Here is a 19333-nt window from a genome sequence, read left to right as displayed (position 1 = left end):
AATGTCTCATAAAATTCAGCGGTGAATCCATCTGGCCTGGGAGTTTTGTTTTTGGGTGGTTTTTTGATTGCCGATTCAATTTCATTGCTGATAACTAGTCTGTTTAGGTTTTCTGTTTCTTCCTTGGTCAGTCTTGGAAGGTTATATTTTTCTAGAAAGATGTCCATTTCTTCTAGGTTATCCAGCTTGTTAGCATATAGATTTTCATAGTATTCTCTAATAATTCTTTGTATTTCTGTGGGGTCCGTCATGATTTTTCCTTTCTCATTTCTGATTCTGTTTATGTGTGTAAATTCTCTTTTTCTCTTAATAAGTCTGGCTAGGCGTTTATCTATTGTGTTTATTTTCTCAAAGAACCAGCTCTTGGTTTCATTGATTTTTTTCTATTCTTTTATTCTTCTCAATTTTATTTATTTCTTCTCTGATGTTTATTATGTCCCTCCTTCTGCTGACTTTAGGCCTCATTTGTTTTTCTTTTTCCAGTTTCAATAATTGTGACTTTAGACTATTCATGTGGGATTGTTCTTCCTTCTTTAAATATGCCTGGATTGCTATATACTTTCCTCTTAGAACTGCCTTCGCTGCATCCCACAGAAGTTGGGGTGTTGTGCTGTTCTTGTCATTTGTCTCCATATATTGCTTGATCTCTGTTTTAATTTGGTCATTGATCCATTGATCATTTAGGAGCATGTTGTTAAGCCTCCATGTGTTTGTGAGTGTTTTTGTTTTCTTTGTATAATTTATTTCTAATTTTACAGCTTTATGATCTAAGAAGTTGTTTGGTAGAATTTCAATCTTTTTGAATTTACTGAGGCTCTTTTTGTGGCCTATATGTGGTCTATTCTGAAAAATGTTCCAGGTGCACTTGAGAAGATGTGTATCCTGCTGCTTTTGGGTGTAGAGTTCTGTAGATGTCTGTTAGATCCATCTGTTCTAGTATGTTGTTCAGTGCCTCTGTGACCTTACTTATTTTCTGTCTGGTTGGTGTGTTCTTTGGAGTGAGTGGTGCATTGAAGTCTCCTAAAATGAATGCATTGCATTCTATTTCATCCTTTAGTTCTGTTAGTATTTGTTTCACATATGCTGGTGCTCCTGTGTTGGGTACATAGATACTTATAATGGTTATATCCTCTTGTTGGACTGACCCCTTTATCATTATGTAATGTCCTTCTTTATCTCTTGTTACTTTCTTTGTTTTGAAGTCTATTTTGTCTGATGCAAGTACTGCGACACCTGCTTTTTTCTCCTTATTGTTTGCATGAAATATCTTTTTCCATCCCTTCACTTTTAGTCTGTGTATTTCTTTGCATTTGAGGGGAATCTCTTGTAAGCAGCATATAGATGGGTCTTGCTTTTTTATCTATTCTATTACTCTGTGTCTTTTGATTGGTGCCTTCAGTCCATTTACATTTAGGGTGATTATCAAAACATATGTACTTATTGCCATTGCAGGCTTTGGATTCGTGGTTACCAAGGTTCAAGGGTAGCTTCTGTACTATCTAATCATCTTACTTAACTCTCTTTTTAAGCTATTATAAACACAGTTATACACACAGTCTGATGATTCTTTATTTCTCTCCCTTCTTATTCTTCGTCCTCCATTCTTTGTATGTTAGGTGTTTTATTCTGTACTCTTTTGTGTTTCCTTTGACTGCTTTTATGAATAGTTGATTTTATTTTTTGCTTTTAGTTAGTATTTGGTTGGTCTGCTTTCTTTGCTGTGTTTTTTATTTTCTCTGGTGACATCTATTTAGTGTTAGGTGTACTTCCATCTAGAGCATTCCCTTAAAGATATCCTGTAGAGGTGGTTTGTGGGAGGCATATTTCCTCAACTTTTGCTTGTCTGGGAATTGTTTAATCCCTCCTTCAAATTTAAATGATAATATTGCTGGATACAGTATTCTTGGTTCTAGGCCCTTCTCTTTCATTGCATTAAATATATCATGCCATTCTCTTCTGGCTTGTAAGGTTTCTATTGAGAAGTCTGATGATAGCCTGATGGGTTTTCCTTTGTAGATCATCTTTTTTCTCTCTCTGCCTGCCTTTAATACCATGTCCTTGTGTTTGATCTTTGCCATTTTAATTATTATATGTCTTTGTGTTGTCCTCCTTGGTTCCCTTGTGTGGGGAGATCTGTGGGCTTTCTATCCCTTTTTCTCTCTCTTCTTCTCGTAACCCTATAATGCAAATATTGTTCCATTTGGATTGGTCACACAGTTGTTTTAATAGTCTTTCATTCCTAGAGATCCTTTTATCTCTCTCTGCCTCAGCTTCTCTGTGTTCCTGTTCTGTTTTCTATTCCATTAACAGTCTCTTGCACCTCATCCAGTCTGCTTTTAAATCCTTCCATTGTTTGTTTCATTTCTGTCATCTCCCTCCAGAATTCATCCCTTAGCTCTTGCATATTTCTCTGTAGCTCCATCAGCATGCTTATAATTTTTATTTTGAATTCTTTTTCAGGAAGTTTGGTGATTTCAATCTCACCATGTGATCTCTGTGGTGTTTGAGGGATTTTGGACTGAACAAGGTTCTTCTGCCTTTTCATGGCAATGAGAGTGGTCACTGGCAAGTGGAGCATGTGTCAGCTGGGAAAACAAAGTCCCTTCCTATTTGCTGGTTGCCTTGCCCTTCTCTGCTGCCTGTGCTGATTAACCGTACACAGGGAGCAGTCTCTGGGTTAATCCCCTGAGCTGCCGTGGGCCAGGCAGCCCTTGGGATAGCCTAGCACACTGGCTGTAGTCACAGGAGAGGAGCGTGTGTTCTCCTGCAGGAACAGCACCCCTTTTTCCCTTCCAGAGTTTGCACCGGCTTCCTCTGCCTGTGCTGGGCAGCTGCACACAGGGGGCAGCCTCTGGGTCTGGCCCAGTTAGCTGTGTGCTGGGAGACTCTGTGTGGTTGCTGTGATTGGGGCTGCTCCCTGGCTGGTCCACAGCAATGGCAGGCCAGCCGGTTTGCTTACAGTGCTGTCAGGGGGAATGAACTGCAGGCTGCTTATTCTCGTGAGAGGCTTCAGAGCTGCATTGCCATCCAGGGGTTAGGGCACCTGAAGTTCCTTAAAATTCCCAGCCTGCTGGGCTGAGTGTGCCAGGACGATTTTGTCCACCTGTTAAACCCTTGTCCCTTTAAGACTTAAAGTGCCTGCTTTTCTTTTGTCCCAGGGCAGCCGGCTGTGGGGACCTGTTTGCAGTCTCAGTTTCAGATTTTACTTTTCCCTTTCTTTAATATCCAGCACACCATGCAATGTGTGTCTGTGCTCCCGGTACAGATTACTAGGGCTGGTTATTTAGCAGTCCTGTGCTTCCACTCCCTCCCCACTCTGATTCTTTTCCTCCTGCCAGTGAGCTGGGTTGGGGGGAGTGCTCACATCCTCCCTGGTTACAGCTTTGTATCTTACCCTTTCCGTGAGATGCTGAGTTCTCACAGATGTAGATGTAGCCTGGCTGTTGTACTGTATCTTCTAGTCTCTCTTTTAGGTATAGTTGCATTTGCTGTATTTTCAAAATATATATGGTTTGGGGAGAAGATTTCCATCGCCCTAGTCACACCGCCATCTTGAGAAAAAGGTTAATACAATTTCAATCTTCTTGAATTTCTTGAGACTACTGAGTTCTAATGTTATCCATTTTGCAGAATACTCCATGTGCACTTGAGAAATATGTGTATTCTGTTGCTTTTGGGTAGAATGTTCTGTATATATCTGCTAAGTCGAACTGGTCTAATGTGTCATTCAATGCCTCTATTTTCTTTTTAATTTTCTGTGTAGATGATCTATTCATTCATTGTAATTGGGGTGTAAAAATCCCCTAATACTGTGTTGCTGTCATTTTCTCCCTTTTGATCTGTTAGTATTTGGCTTATATATTTAGGTACTCCTCTGTTGGTCGCATATATATTTATGATTGTTATATCCTTGTCAGACTGATCCATTCATCATTATGTAAAGACCTTCTTTGTCTCTTGTTACTTTCTTTGTTTTGATGCCTATTTTGTCTGATATAAGTATTGCAACTCCAGTGTTTTTTTGTTCCCTATTTGCATGGTACATATTTTTCCATCTCTTTACTTTAAGTCTATGAGAGTCTTTAGTTCTGAAGTGAGTCTCTTGTAGGCAGTAAATAGATGGGTGTTTTATTAATCCATTCAGTCACCCTGTATCTTTTGCATGGAGCATTTAGGCCATTTACATTTAAAGTAATTATCAGTATATATGTACTTACTGCCATTTTGTTAAATGTTTTCTGGTTGTTTTTGTTGTTCTTCTCTCATCCTTTCTTCCTCTCTTGCTGTCTTCTCTTGTCTTTTATGACTTTTGTCAGTGTTATAGTTGGGTTCCCCTCTTTCTTTTTTGAGCATCTATTACCAAAGTTTTGGTTTATGGTTACCGTGAGGTCCTTAAATGACATCCTATGGATAAAAGAATCTCTAGTTACCTGTAGCTCACTTAAGTTCAAATGTATTCTTAACAGCACTACATTACTTACTGCCCCTCCTCCATGTTTTATGTATATAGTATTTTCTTTTGCACCTTTTTATTAAGTGATTCCCTTAATTAACCTTTAGATGGAATTGCTCTTGCCACTTTTGACTTTTTTACTTTTATACTAGCTTTTAAGTAATTGATGTACTACCTCTGCTATATGTTTGCTTTGCCAGTGGAAATTTTTCCCTTTCTTAAATTTCTTGCTTCTCTTTATGGTCTTTTCTTTTCCTTTTAAAGAAACCCCTATAACATGTCTTGTGAGGCTGGTTTAGTAGTGCTGAACTCTTTTAAATTATGTTTGTCTGTGAAGCTCTTTCTCTCTCCTTCAATTGTGAATGATAACCTTGCTAGGTAGAGTATTCTTGGTTCGAGGTTTTTTTTTTTTCCCACTCAGCACTTTGAATATATCATGCCATTCCCTTGTGGCCTGTAGAGTTTCTGCAGAAAAATCACTTGATAACCTTATGAGGTATCCTTTATATGTAATTCATTGCTTTTATCTTGCTTCTTTTAAGATTCTCTCTTTGTCTTTGATGTTTGACATTTTAATGATGATGTGCCTTGGCGTGGATTACCTTGGGTTCATCTTGTTTAGAGCTCTTTGTGCTTTCTAGACCTGGAAGACTGTTTCCTCCACCAGGTTAGGAATGTTTTCATCTATTATCTGTTAAAGTGAATTTTCCAATTATTTCTCTCTCTCTCTTCTCCTTCTGGGATTTCTATAATGCAGATGTTAGGATGCCTGATATTGCACCAGAGCTCTTCTACCCTATTCTTATTTCTTTTAATTCTTTCTCCCTTCTGATATTCAGTTTAAGTGCTTTCCATTACTCATCTTCTAATTCAGTGATCCATTCTTTTGCATCCTCTACTCTGCTGTTCATTGCTTCCAGTGTATTTTTTATTTCATCTATTGAATTATTCATGTTTGAGTGGTTATTTTTTTTAGGCTTTTTATCTCTTTGTTGATATTTGCCTTGATTTCTGCTATTGGTTTTCAATTCCCTTTGAGTATCTTTACTAACCATTGCTTTAAACTCTTTATCAGGTCTGTTTCATTCAGGATTTTTTTCTGTGCTTTTTCTTGTTCTATCATTTGGAGCATATACCTCTGTCTTCTTATTTTGTATGACTTTCTGTGCTTGGTTATGTTAATTAGTTGAAAGGGCTCACTCTCCCAGTCTCAAAGGATTGGCCTTATATGGGTAAATCCAATGGGTAGACGGCATGTGTCTTGTGTTTTTGGAAATCTGGAGGATGACTAAGTGTGACACAATGCTCATTCCTGGTGCTGGAGCTCCCAGAGTGTGGTCCTGGGTTGAGGTTTGGAGGGCTTATTGGAGGGGATCCTGGGTAGACACCTATGGGTTCTGCACTGGCAGGGTGAGGGTGGTGGGTCAGCAGCAGGTTGAGAATGCACTCCAGGTAACTCCCGGATTGGTGGCAGGTGAGTTCCCTGTGCTCCTCACCTGTATGCCAAAGTATGCTCTGGGCCATTCAGGATTTCTCTGGAAAACGCACATTGGGTGCATACTGGGTCCTGCTGGCAGTGTGAAGTCAGTCTCTGTTTATGTGCCCCTTTGGCCCCTGCATGCTCTGGCCTGCTCCTTGGTATTCCCGTATCAGTGCCCAGCTCCTGCTGGTGGCTGGGATCAGGTACCATCCATGCCTGCATTCCCCTGTGGCCCCTGAACACTCTGTGCTAGGCAGCCATTGTTTAAACCAAAGAAGATATTGACTTTTCTTGATAAGTAATAAGAGCTAATATTAATATGGCACTTTACAGACTCAGAAAATGAAGTAGTCTCAATGACACTAAAAGCTGGTTCTTTGAAATAATAAACAAAATTAATAAACTTTTTGCCAGACTCATCAAGAAAAATAGAACAGACTTGAACAAAATCATAAATGGAAGAGAAGTTATAACCAACACCACGTAAGTTGGGAGAATTATAAGAGAATTCTATGAAAAATTATATGCCAACAAATTGGACAACCTAGAAGAAATGGATAAATTCCTATAAACATACAATCTACCAAGGCTGACCCAGGAAGAAACAGAAATCTGAACAGACCAATTACTAGTAATGAAATTGAACTGGAAATAAAAAAAACTCCCAGCAAACAAAATTTCAGAACATGGTGGCTTCAAGGGTGATTTCTACTAAATATTCAAAGATGAGCTAATACCCATCATTCTTAAACTATCCCAAAGAATAGAAGAGGAAGGAATGCTTCCCATCTCATTGTGAAGCCAGCATTAACCTGATCCCAAAATTAAAGACACTACAATAAAAGAAAATTACAGACCAGTATCCCTGATGAGCATGGATGCAAAAAGCCTGAACAAAACATTAGCAAACCTAATTAAAAAACCATTTAAAGGCTCATTCACCATGACCAAGTAGGATTTATTCCAGGGATATAAGAATGGTTCAGTATCTACAAATCAATCAATGTGATACACCAAATTAACAAAAAGGATAAAAACCATATGATCATCTCAGTAGACGCTGAAAAGCATTGATGAAATTCAATATATGACAATTCTCAACAAAGCGGGGGTAGCGGAAACATACCTCAACATAATAAAGGCCATATACAACAAAGCCACAGCTAATATTGTACTCAGTGGGGAAAAGCTAAAAGCTTTTCCTTTGAGACCACGAATAAGTCAAGGATGCCCACTGTCACCACATTTATTCAGCATAGTACTGGAAGTCTTAGCCACAGCACTCAGACACGAAAAAGAAATAAAAGGCATCTATCCTGGCAAGGAAGAACTAAAACTGTCACTATTGCAAATGACATGACACTGTATATAGAAAACCCTAAAGACTCCATTAGAACTAATCAATGGATTCAGCAAAGTAGCAGGATAGAAAATTAATATACTGAAATCTGTTGTGCTTCTATTACAAATAAATTAACAGAAAGAGAAAGTAAGAAAACAAACCCATTCACAATTTCACCAAAAGGAGTAAAATACCTGGGAATACATCTAACCAAGGAAGTGGAAGACCTGTACTCTGAAAACTATATGAGATCAATGAAAGAAATTGAATAAGACACAAATAAACAGAAATCTACTCCATACTCACGGATGGGAAGAACTAATATTGTTAAAATGGCCACACTACCCAAAGCAATCTATAGATTCAATGCAATCCCTATCAAAATGCCAAAGGAATTTCTCACAGAACTAGAGCAAATAATATTAAACTTTGTATGGAACCAGAAAAGATCCCAAATAACCAAAGCAATCCTGAGAAAGAAGAACAAAGTTAGAGGTATCATGTGCTCTGACTTCAGATTATACTACAAAGCTATGGTAATCAAAACAGTAGAGTACTGGCACAAAAATAGACACATAGATCAATAACATAACAGCCCAGAAACAAACCTACACTTATGGTCAATTAATATATGACAAAGGAGGCAAGAATATACAACGAGGAAAAGACAGTCTCTTCAATAAATGATGTTGGAAAAACTGGATGGCTACCTACAAAAGAATAAAACTGGATCACTGTCTCATGCCTTATACAAAAATAAATTTAAAATGGATTAAAGACCTAAATATAAGACCTGAAAGCATAAAACTCTGAAAAGAAAACACAGGCAGTAAACTCTTGGACATCAGCATTAGTAATATTTTTCTAGCTATGCCTCTCCAGGCAAAGGAAACAAAAGCAAATATAAACAAATGGGACTACAACAAACTAAAATGCTTCTGCACAGCAAAGGAAACCCTCAACAAAATTAAAAGGCAACCTACCGTGTGGGAGAATATACTTGCAAATGACATATCTGACAAGGCATTAATATCCAAAATGTACAAAGAACTCATATAACTCAATGCCAAAAAACCAAGTAATCCAAAAAATGGGCAGAGGACCTGCATAGACATTTTTCCAAAGAAGGCATGCAAATGGCCAACAGACACGTGAAAGGTGCTCAACCTCACTAATCATCAGGGAACTGCACATCAGAACCACAATGAGATACCACCTCACACCAGTCAGAATGGCCACTATCCAAAAGACAAGAAATAGCAGGCTGGGCAAGGATGTGGAGCAAAGGGACCCCTCGTACAATGTTGGTGAGAGTGTAAACTGGTACAGCCACTATGGAAAACAGTATGGAGGTTTCTCAAAAAACTAAAAATGGAAATACTATACAACTCAGTAATTCCACTTCTGGGAATTTACCCAAAGAAAACAATCACTAATTCGAAAAGATACGTGCACTCCTATGTTTACTGCAGCATTACTTATAATAGCCAAGGTATGGAAGCAACCTAGGTGTCCACTGATTGATGAATGGATAAAGAAGAGGTGGTACACATACACAGTGGAATATTATTTGGGCACAATAAAAAAATAAATCTTCCCTTTTGAAACAACATGGATGGACCTAGAGGGTATTATGCTAAGTGAAATAAGCAGGCAGAGAAGGTCAAATATCATATGATTTCATTTACATGTGGAATCTGAAAAAATAAAACAAACTAGAAAAGAAATAACCAAAACAGAAATAGACTCATAAATACAGAGAACAAAATGGTGATTGCCATAGGGGAGGGGATGGGAAAAATGGGTGAAATAGGTGAAAGGGATAAAGATGTATAAACTTAAAATCATAAAATAAATTAATCATGGGGCTAAAAGTACAGCACAGGGAATGTAGTCAATAATATAATAACATACTTTTATGATGACAGAGAGTAAGTATACTCATCATGGTGAGTATTTAGTGATGTATGTAATTGTTGAACACCTGAATATATTGTACACCTGAAACCAATATAATATTGTATATCAACTATACTTTAACAAAAAAATTGTAGTCGAACATCCCTCTACTAAACACAAAATTGCTGATATCAGGGAGTCTGTACATATTACAAATACATACACTCTCCAGAAAGTACCATCCCTAAAATAGAATGAATTAGGGCAATTATCAAGACTCTTGTGTTTTAGGGAGCAGCACATTCTGGTAGACAGAAATAACTGATGGAGGCAGCCTAAAAGAGATAAGGTAGGTAATTATCTAGTGAGTGCTTAAAAAGAAAAAGAAAACTGTTGACTGACAAATAAACACATAAATGCTTCAATAACTCTATTCCACCCTTTTTAAATTTTTCTGTTCCTTTAATTTCATTTGGATAACAACGTTGGGATTGGGAGGGGAGTGGGTCTCCTGGAGACTCATAGTGACTAGATCTGACTAAAACTTTCTGTGGAAGCCTGAGGGTCACTGGAAACATGTCTGCCACATGGTTAACATAAAACAGTCATTAATGATAGGATATTGCCCAGTAGTCACCCAAATGGCCTAATAATCAATCTAAATATTAATTATGACTTATAGCTGAGCACTACCGATCATAGTCTTGGTAGTGTTTTGCAGGAGAGGAGCTAATTGATTGTGAAGAATAACAAGACCATTTTTCTTTGAAGTCCATATTCTATCTGGCTGCCTGGGAGATTCTGAACAATCTATATGTACGTATACACAAAGAGAAGGAAGTGTATTTTATCTGAATGTTAATGAAAGGTAAAGTGTAAGTACTAATTTATTTGATGGGCTTAGTCTTCTTTTATGGTTTGGTGCTCTCTGTTCAACCCACCATTGATTAGGAAGATTCTCATAAACAACAGCTTTGGTGGTATGGTATAGGGAGGGTGGAGCAGGGAGAAAGTACTGGATATTGAAAGGAAGACCAAATGCGGCAGAGAGGAAACAGGGGTCATCCCACAACTGTAAAGCGGAGTAGTTAGCAATTACAGGTGTGATTTGAAAGGTGGTAGGTGGGTGAGTGAAGTCTCCCTACACACCCAAGTAGTTTACTTATTGATATTTAAATCCCGTCACCATAGACTCATTACTTTGGCTCAGTGTTGCTCATTAATTCAGTATGGTACTTTATAAACATCTAAATACTTTTGACAGTCCCCAAATTCTTAGATTGCAAAGGTATTTCAGATCTCATTTGTCTATTCATAAGGAGATATTACAGAAAAGCCCAGTGTTCCTGAGGCAGGGGCTAGGAAAAGGCAGTACTAAAATGGAAGGGACATGAGAGTTGGAGAAGGTCTAGTAGATTTGTTCAGATGTCTGCCTTGCTCACTTAAATTGATCTCTTTTGCTTGGAACTTTCCTTTTGAAAAGAATCTCCTGGCTTGCTGATGATTTCTGGGGGAAACTGAATGCCTGGCCAAGTGAAGATAAATCCCATCACAAACAGTGTTATCCAATCTGCCAGGCCATAGAGCCTGCGGTGCCCAGAAGTATTCCATCATCTTGTGGAAGGTGTATATGTGGGATGGAGCCTGAGCAGGCTCTGAAAGCATAAGTTAGTGTCATTAGCAGGTGGTCCAGACTCCATGGCACCTCCTCCTGCCACACTGCTGCCCCTCCCTCAGTCCATTCCTGTGGCCTCGCGACTATCTATGACCAAACGACTTAAGATAAAAAAAGAAATACATGAGCCTGGTTTGCACATGACTTTGCATAGTTCAGCTGGCACCTTCTGACAGTAAGTGATTACAGCACTATAACCCCACCACAGAGAGCTCCGAAAAGACAATGGGGAGGGGAAGTCTTGTGGACAGAACTTTGAATAGCACATCTGGTTTTCTGTGGTGCCTAGGGGAGATGACCTAAGGTACAGATCCAGTCCGATTCACAGGCAGTGACCAATGGGTTGGCTAGGGACTTAGAACAAGTTTCTAACAGCAACTTAAATATTGCCACTTGGAAACCTGAAATTCTGCCTGCTTAAAAACAGCATATAAAATTCACAAGTCAGAAGTAATTTAATAAATCAATAAATACAAATAAATAGTATAATAAATGTAATATAAGAAATAAATTAATCCGATGCCCTCATTTTCCTGTGGGGAAATAAGCTCCAAAGACTGTACATAACTGGTCCAAAGGGAACTCTAGATAACAGCCATAACTGACATCTCTTGGATCTCTGCTTAGGATTCTCCCGATAACAGCACATATTTAATCAACCATTCCTTTGTCAACATTTCTTGAGCTTCAATAATGTGTCATGCTCTCCCCTGGGAAATATGATTAAAAATAAATAAGGCATGTTCCCTGCCCTCAAGCAGCTCTGTATATGTTGTGTTTTGTGCATGTTGGTGTATTATAGTTATATCCTGTGACAAGAAATAAATGAAACCAAAATGGCAAATACTTTTTCAAGTAGGGCAGACTAAATACTTGCTGAAGAGTGCCAAATGGAATTACAAATGCTAGAAAGTAAGCCAGTTAGAACTATATGACTTAAAAAATAAAATGACACCAACAGAGATATTAATTAATTCAAGGTTGGATTTGACTGTTAAGGGGAGTTTGCATCATGACTGCTGCTGGGAAAACAGATATTTTTAATGGATTTTGATGGCATCCTGCCTGAATCTCAGTACCTAAATGTTGGCCTAAGTGAGATAAAATTTGAATTAATTGATCAGGAAGACTGGAGGATGGTGCAATCTGTTATTATTTTAAGCAGTAGAAATGGTTGAAATAGTGCAGCTGAATACCCAAAATGCTTATTAATTTCCAGATCTCAACTTCAATTTTTATTATTTGATTTCTTATGAAGCTCCATCCCCTTCCCCAATTGACTTTTCTCACAAAAACTAAGCTCTGCTCAAGACACTGCTCACTACTGGGCATTCTTTTCACCTAAGACCATCTGTTTGACTTTCTCCCCTCCCAACATTCTTTCCTGTCACAAAAGGGTCCCTTCTTCCCCTCTAACCTGAGCCTCATGTTGTCTAGTCCATCCTCTCTTTCCTCATTTGACATCCAGTTTCCTCAATTATCTTCTCTTTCTGAAGCTTTCAGCTTCTCCTTTCTACAGAATCTTTCCCTCTCTCTTTTTAAACATCTATGGATTGCCTTCAGTTTGGGGAAAAAAAAGCTGCTTAATCCCAATAGCCCTTCTAGCTATTGTACGACTTTTTTCCTTCTTCCACCATCAAGCTTTGCAGATGAATGTTTTACACCTATAAACTCCTGCAGTCTGGCTTCCAGCCCAACTACCATTCAAAATGCACTCTTCAATCTCATGCAGGATTTCTGAAGCATTAAATGAGAGAGCTTTTCTAAGTTCTTATTTCCCTTGACCAAGGACAGATTTTTGAGGTTTAGAGCACCTTATACTAAACTCTAACACAACATTTTCCATGCATACCAGACATTTTTATTTGAGCATTCCAATGTTACTTTAACATAGTTGAAACTGAGCTCTCAGTTTTCTCCACTGATGTTCCCCCTGAAGGATGTTCCTACGTATGAATGATGGTAAGCTCTATGAGAGCAGGGAATCATCTCTCTCATATTCATTACTATAGCTCCCGTCACACTGCTTGGATGTAGTGAATTGTTGAAATGAATAAACAAATAAACATCATTCTCCCACTCACCAAGCCTTAATTCCTCAGTAATTTTTGGAGTACCCTCTCTCCTTTGTCCCATAAATTAAATCAGTGATCAAATCTTGTCAGTTATGCCTTCAAAATGTGGTAGTTAAGGGTTATGAATTTGGAGTCAGGTAGACCTGTTTGTTTACTCTCTAATTTTCTAGCTGTGACTTTGGACAAGTTCCCTAACCTCTCAGTTTCTTAATCTATAAAACAAGGATAATAGTGATACCTTAAGTGATTAATAAGAATAAATGAGATAAGGTACATAAAGTGTTTAGTACAGTGCCTGAAACATATCAAGTGCTCAATAAATGATAGCTACTAAAATTATTTTTCACTAGTCCCCAGTGTGAATGCACACTCACGTTGGGAGGTCTAGTTACTACTTCATATCTTTCCTGTTTTTCTTGGCTGGAATACTCTCCTTCCTTTCTGCCCATTCAACATGCTACTTATTCTTTCTATTAATTTTTATTTTTGAAAGTAATGCATACTCATAGTTTACAAGTTAAACAGAGTAATGACTTATAAAGAAAAAGAGCAGACCTCTACTCCATCTCTCCCAACTTCTGATCTGTACTACTAAAAACGACCACTTTCAATAATTTTATCTATTTCTTCTAGTATTTGCTTCCATATTCCTATATAATATACTGATGTCTCTTGAGCTTTCAATTTTGAAATAGTAGTTATTCCCTTCTTATTTTGGAAAACAAAGAGTTAGACCTCTTACAACATCATCCTTTCCAACTTGTTTCCCTTCAGCCTATGAAAGGTTTTAATTTGGTAAATCAGCAAGGCAGTGTTTCCACTGACATGGCTATGTAAATGTCTTTCATTGTGGAGCCAAGTATTATTTTATCATGACTCATTTACATTCTTGAACAACTTTGAGTTTTTCCTGGAGTTAAAAACTGCCTTGGTTTTGTTTGTTTGCTTTATTTTCTAAGTAATTCTTAACTAAATCAGTAATTCTTAACTAATTTTCTCGTACAATTGCAAAACCTTTCTGAATACTATTCTCCGCATGGTCAAATATGTTGGGTAATCTATCAGTTAATTCCCAAAAACTTTTCTCTAAAGACATCCCTCCTGTATCCTTCCATCTTCGTGCTTTCCTCTGGCCTGGTTCCTCTCTAGCTTGTGTGCCATATAGCTATCTACCTTAAACTTTCTTTCATTATCGTCAAGGAATTCCCTTCACCTCTGTTTTAGGTTCATCGTTCTTTTCTGAATCTCATGTCTCCCTCTTTCTTATTTTCCCATGTGATGGAATACCTATTCCAGTGACTCCCTGAGAAGGGAGGTTTAATTTATATCATTTACTATTCCTCAAGATGGACCCATTGCTCCTGTAGACAAGTCCATTTACCATTTACTGGAATATTTTCACATATACATCTTTGCCATTTCTCTTAGAATGGTTCTTGTCTGCAAGTCCAAATGCTATTTGTACTTTCAAACTAATTTTTATTTTTATGAAAATAATGCATGTACATAGTTAAAAAGTTAGTTATAAGACTTGTGAAGGGAAGAAATAGAAGTCCCTTATCCCATTCTTCTCCATTCTCAATTTGTGCTCCTACAGGCAAGTGCTTTTCACTATTTTAGCTGTTTCTTCTGGTATTTACCTCCTTATTTCTAAATAACATAACTATATGGATATATTTTGCCTTAATGACTTATTGTGGAAGATAAAGACTTAGTCTTCTTATGCTATAACCTCTCTAATTTCTTCTATCTTCCCAATGTAGTTTGGAAGGATGCAGAATTCTGAATTAGAAATCATTTTCTCAGAATCTTGAAGGCCAAACTACTGTGAACTCACTGTGTTTCCTAGTGATTGCCTCTTCCTTTCCACTGTACTAAAATATCCCATCTTTTAATAGTCAGTTCTAGAACCTTGCATGCCTTTGATATCATGAGTACTAGAATATACCTACTTCCCCTTTTTGAAAAGCAAAACAGTATTAGATCATCTACAATCCCCTTGGACTTCTGCTGTTCTCCATTATTACTAACCTCATTTGTCAGTACCGTCAATGTAATTAACACCGGCTATTTGAAGCACTATAACAGGGAGCCCTGATCTCATTTGACAAAGGGACATTTAAGCTGAGATCTGAAGGATGAACAGCAAAGGCGCTGTGAGAGCATTGCAGCAGAAATGGTTGCTTGTGCAAAAACCGTCAGGAGAGAAGGACCTTTGGGAACTCAAGGGAGAAAGGTGGCCCCAGGGTAGAACCTGGTGAGTGAGGGGGAGAGTAGGCTTTCTTGAGGCTAGGGAGGAAGGCTGGGGTCAGAGAATTCAGGGATTTAGGGCAAGATTTGAGGCTTATCCTACAAGCAACAAGCAGGGAAGTGACTTGATCTGATTTGTCTTCCAAAGGTTTCTGTGGTTGCAGCGTGGAGAATAAATGGAGAGGGCCAGTAGTTAGGAAGATTTGGGTAAAACTGGTCTTAAATAAACGTTAATGCCGGCTTTGGAAGGGAGAAAGCAACTTCACATGGGCAAAATGTAGTCTTATGAGGTATGTTTGAAAGCTCAGAAAAGACAGTGGAATTTCTTCAACTTGCTGATGGCAGTGATTTAGATGCTGACAGAACCGCTTCAATTTCTTTCTTTTTTAAGTATCAGATGGAGGAAGTGACTCCTTCCTTTCACCATTCCCTTCCATGAACTGCTGACCAGACTGATCCCAGAAGCAGTCTGCTCTCCTTCCCAAGGGTGGACCACATCCTGTGCCCTAGCGGTTGTTCTGCCCATTTGCGATGGTGAGATTTCTGAGGGGTTGAGGTAGAAGGTGGTAAAGAGCAAGGGGCGGGAGGGAGGAGAAGAAGGGCTTCCCAGGGGCTTGTGCAGAATTGAAATGGTTAAGGAAGAACACTTTCCCTTCCCTTTCTCTAACAGTTAAGTATTATATCTAGTCAAGATGGCAATAAGGACAGAAGACTGCTTCTGAATTCCTGACTGCAGGAGACTGGGGCTTCTGCAGCAGTCAGCTGATATGCCACAAGAGTTAAGTGTTCCTTACCACGAGTTCTGACTGTTCAGGCAGGAGGAAGTTCGTTTTTGCAGTTCTGTTTATGGAGTTGGCCAAATGAAAATGCCGGCTGATGGACTGCTTTTCATAGTCATTGATAACAGCTTTCTACAACACCTGGGTTTTCTTTGGAAACTGTGAAAAGGCACTGAAAAGAACAAAAATAATTTCTTCTTGTCTTAAAAAAAAACTTCACAAAGGAAAGTAACTCTAAAGGATGTGTGTGAGAATAACTCTAATTTCAGGTTAAGTTTGGATATGAAAAAATTACATTGCATAAACTTGATGTTTTGCTGAGCATATTTTGATTTGTGCAGAACTGTATTTTTAGTCAAGCAAATTAGTCTGCACCCATGAGTACAGGCATGATGAAATAAATTAGGAGGACACAGAGACAGTGGAATTATAATAACAAATGGAAATATAACCAACAAAAGTGCCATATCTTGGGACATCCTAAACATCTTGATTTTTTAAACTAGACAACACCACAATGACATGTGAGATAATACAGAACGGTGTGTGAGAGAATACTGCAGAACAATTTCTAGCTAATTTCTTTCAGCTGATCTGTTTGAATCTGTAAGAAAAGCAAACTTTCCCCATTTGTTTAACAAAATTGTATAGGGTATGATATTCCTTATTATTTACTAGCAAGCACTTGCATCCCCAAACATCTAAGTTTTTTTTCTACTACCTATTTTATTGGTAATGATGCATTTTAGTGATAAAGATTCTGGACTTATTCCTAGAAAAAATTACAATAACTTCTTCCACCCCCTAATTCCAGTATCTCGAATAGTGCCTGTCGCATAGTAGGTGTTCCCCAAATAATTAGTGAATTAAATCACATTAGTGCTGCACTCAATAAAACCAGAAAATAAACTATTTGAAAATAAATCTTTGAAATAGTACAGAGCAAAACCTTAGATACATTTTGCCAATAAAATATCCTAATATCCGATTCATATACATTTAATATAAATCTTAAAAATTAGGTATAGTCTCAAGTGTGAGCAAATAGGAGGAATCATAATAGGAAAATAATTGGAAACATACTCTCTTACTTCTTGGTAATTAGGACAGTTTGAGAACATACCTTGTCTCCTGCACTTACAGTTCATTGGGGATGGGCTACTCGTTGCTCACAGAATCGAGTTCAAACTCACAGGGTGTTTCTGAAGCTCTTTGTGAGTTTTAGCGTTCATGCAAGCCGCCCCTGTCCACATATCCTGGGCGTCTGCCAAGACGGTGTGTTATTTTCTTCGCTTGTCCTGTGCTTTCTCACCGACCTCTCCCTCCACCCTGGACTTTGCCACTGGGCTCCTGTCAGCTCCTGTAAAGCCTTCCACATTTCAAAGTTCAGTTGAATCTCCAGCGCTTTCAGAAAAGCGTCCTAGCCACTCTTCAGGTGCAAATTTGAACCCCTACACTAAGCGGCCATTACTTTCGAGAGTGTTGTTCTTGCATGTCTGTATCCACTGACTAGAGCGACCACCCTGTTGGGGTGGGGAGGTCTTTAAGAAGTCGCCGAGTTCAGCGCCTAGCACAGTGCCTGGTACAAAGAAAACGCTAAGCCCCAGAGGGGAAAGATGGAGCGCCTGTGCCTAGCGCTAAAGACCCTTCACGACCTGAGGGGAGGGAGGCCTGTAGTGGAGCTGGAACCTGTCCCCAGCTCTAGACTGGCAGAATGTGGCATGGCAGAAGGTTCGTGTAAATGTCTCTGAATTCCCCTTACTTCATTATTCTTTACTTCTATAGAGAAATCTGAGTGTTCTTCTACAACAGCCTCGGGGCAAGCCATTAAAGGGCGGTGCAAACCGGGTGAGGTGGGGGTTGGGATGCCCAGTCTCGTAGCAATCCTAGACCCAGCTTTCATTTAATTTTTAAAGTTTCGTAAATGCCAGCTCTAAACTAGGAGCCGAACGCGTAGAGGGTTTCCCGGTGCACAATTTTCACGTTCTAGGGAAAGCAACCACCATTCGGGGCTTTGCCTCATTTTTTTCTCCTCATACTACCCACCGCGGGAGAATATGCCAAACGCTCCTGGCCTCCACTTCGAGCTGGTGCTGAGAACCGCGGTTCGGCCCTGTGGTGTCAGCCGCTTCCGGCTTCAACCCTCCGAGCAAACCCCGTATGGGCGAGTGGGGGAGCTCCCAGCCTGCAGTATGAGGCCGAATAGGGGCACAGGTGGCCTACAACTCCCAGGCTGCTCTGGGAGAAGGGCGGGAGCAAGGGCGAGAGGGAGGGGCTTGGGGCGGGTTGGGGAGGCAGGGAAATCCCGCCCCGCTGCGCAGCAGCAACGACACAAAGCCAGACTTTACAACCTCATAGAGAAAGTGGAAGTAAGACGGCTTAGTGGGGGAGGCAGGACGAAAGGAAGAACCAAAGGAGGGAAAGCCGCGTAGGTGGGAGCGGAGCGAAGTGAGGGTAGTGGGGAGACCCGCGCCCTGCCAGATGAGGAGGGGGCTGCTTTCATAACTAATAATCTGCCCGCACCGCGCCCCACCCGGGCCGGGCTCTCCCGGCCCGTCCCCACTCCTCTCTAGAGGCCAGCTCCTCCCCGCCGGGAAGCAGGAGTCCGGCTGTCGCGCGGGCTCGAGGCGGGTGGCGCGCTGGGTGCAGGACGAAAGCGGGAGGCGGCGCGGCTGCCGCGGACTGAGGGGCTGGCGAGGCAGGCGGTGGCGCGGCTGCCGCGGACTGAGGGGCTGCGAGGGAGGCGGCGCCGCGGACGAGTTAGGGCCGGGGCAGGGGAGGCGGTGCCTCCCGACCGATCCCGGGGAGTAGCGTCGGGCTGAGGAAAGGTGAGGCGCGGAGTGCTTCGGGAGGGGGCCCCCGTGACCCGAGGAGGGCTGAAGCACGCGGGCTGGCCGGCGGGGAGGGCGGGCAGTGGCGCCGCGCCGGTGAAGAGTGCAGACAGCGGGGTGCCCATCCCGGCGCTGGCGGAGAGATTGGGGCGCCCCCTCTCCGCAGGAGGAGCCTAGCCTTCCTCCGCCATCCCTCCCCCACGCGCCAGGATCGCCTAGGCGGGCTACGGTCACCTCAGGGGGAGCCGCGGGGCCGTCACCCCGGGGACGGGCGGGCAGTGAGTGAGGCGCGGCGGGGCGGGCCGGGGGCGGTGCGCAGAGCCTGGAGGGCGGGGCAGCCAGCCGGGCCGGCCGCTTGGCGCCGCCGGCGCACGCCGCAGTGTGTTGTGGACCGCACCTTCCCACACAGCCCAGTAGATCCCAGCTCGGCGCCCGGCAGCCTTCGACGCGATGTTCCGCCGGAGCTTTAACCGTTTTGTAAGTACACTCGCTGCGGCTCCGCGCGTGCCGGTTTGCTGTCTCGCCAGCCCCGTCGCCGGGCCCCTCAGT

General features: G+C 40.9%; 2 protein-coding genes across 3 annotated transcripts in view; both read left to right on the top strand.

Annotated features, from left to right (window-relative positions):
- The window catches only part of CXHXorf66 (chromosome X CXorf66 homolog), a 71288-nt gene extending 53129 nt beyond the window's left edge, over window positions 1–18159 (top strand). The window contains 2 exon segments of the mRNA XM_057495398.1: window positions 17739–17801; window positions 17944–18159. Of these exon segments, the coding sequence (XP_057351381.1) occupies window positions 17739–17801; window positions 17944–18159 (279 nt within the window).
- A 484-nt stretch (window positions 18160–18643) lies between these two features.
- The window catches only part of ATP11C (ATPase phospholipid transporting 11C), a 204714-nt gene continuing 204024 nt past the window's right edge, over window positions 18644–19333 (top strand). The window contains exons 1-2 of one of the 2 annotated variants that reach the window (XM_036888186.2): window positions 18644–18781; window positions 19194–19261. In XM_036888186.2, coding sequence (XP_036744081.2) covers window positions 19235–19261 — 27 coding nt within the window. In that variant the 5' untranslated portion in view covers window positions 18644–18781; window positions 19194–19234. Of the gene's footprint in view, window positions 19262–19333 lie in introns of both variants that reach the window. The other variant, XM_036888187.2, reaches the window with a different exon arrangement.

Source organism: Manis pentadactyla, chromosome X, assembly GCF_030020395.1.
Source record: "Manis pentadactyla isolate mManPen7 chromosome X, mManPen7.hap1, whole genome shotgun sequence".
Taxonomy (NCBI): Eukaryota; Metazoa; Chordata; class Mammalia; order Pholidota; family Manidae; genus Manis; species Manis pentadactyla.
Note: the sequence above shows the minus strand (reverse complement) of the source record. Positions and strands in the feature narration are given on the sequence as shown.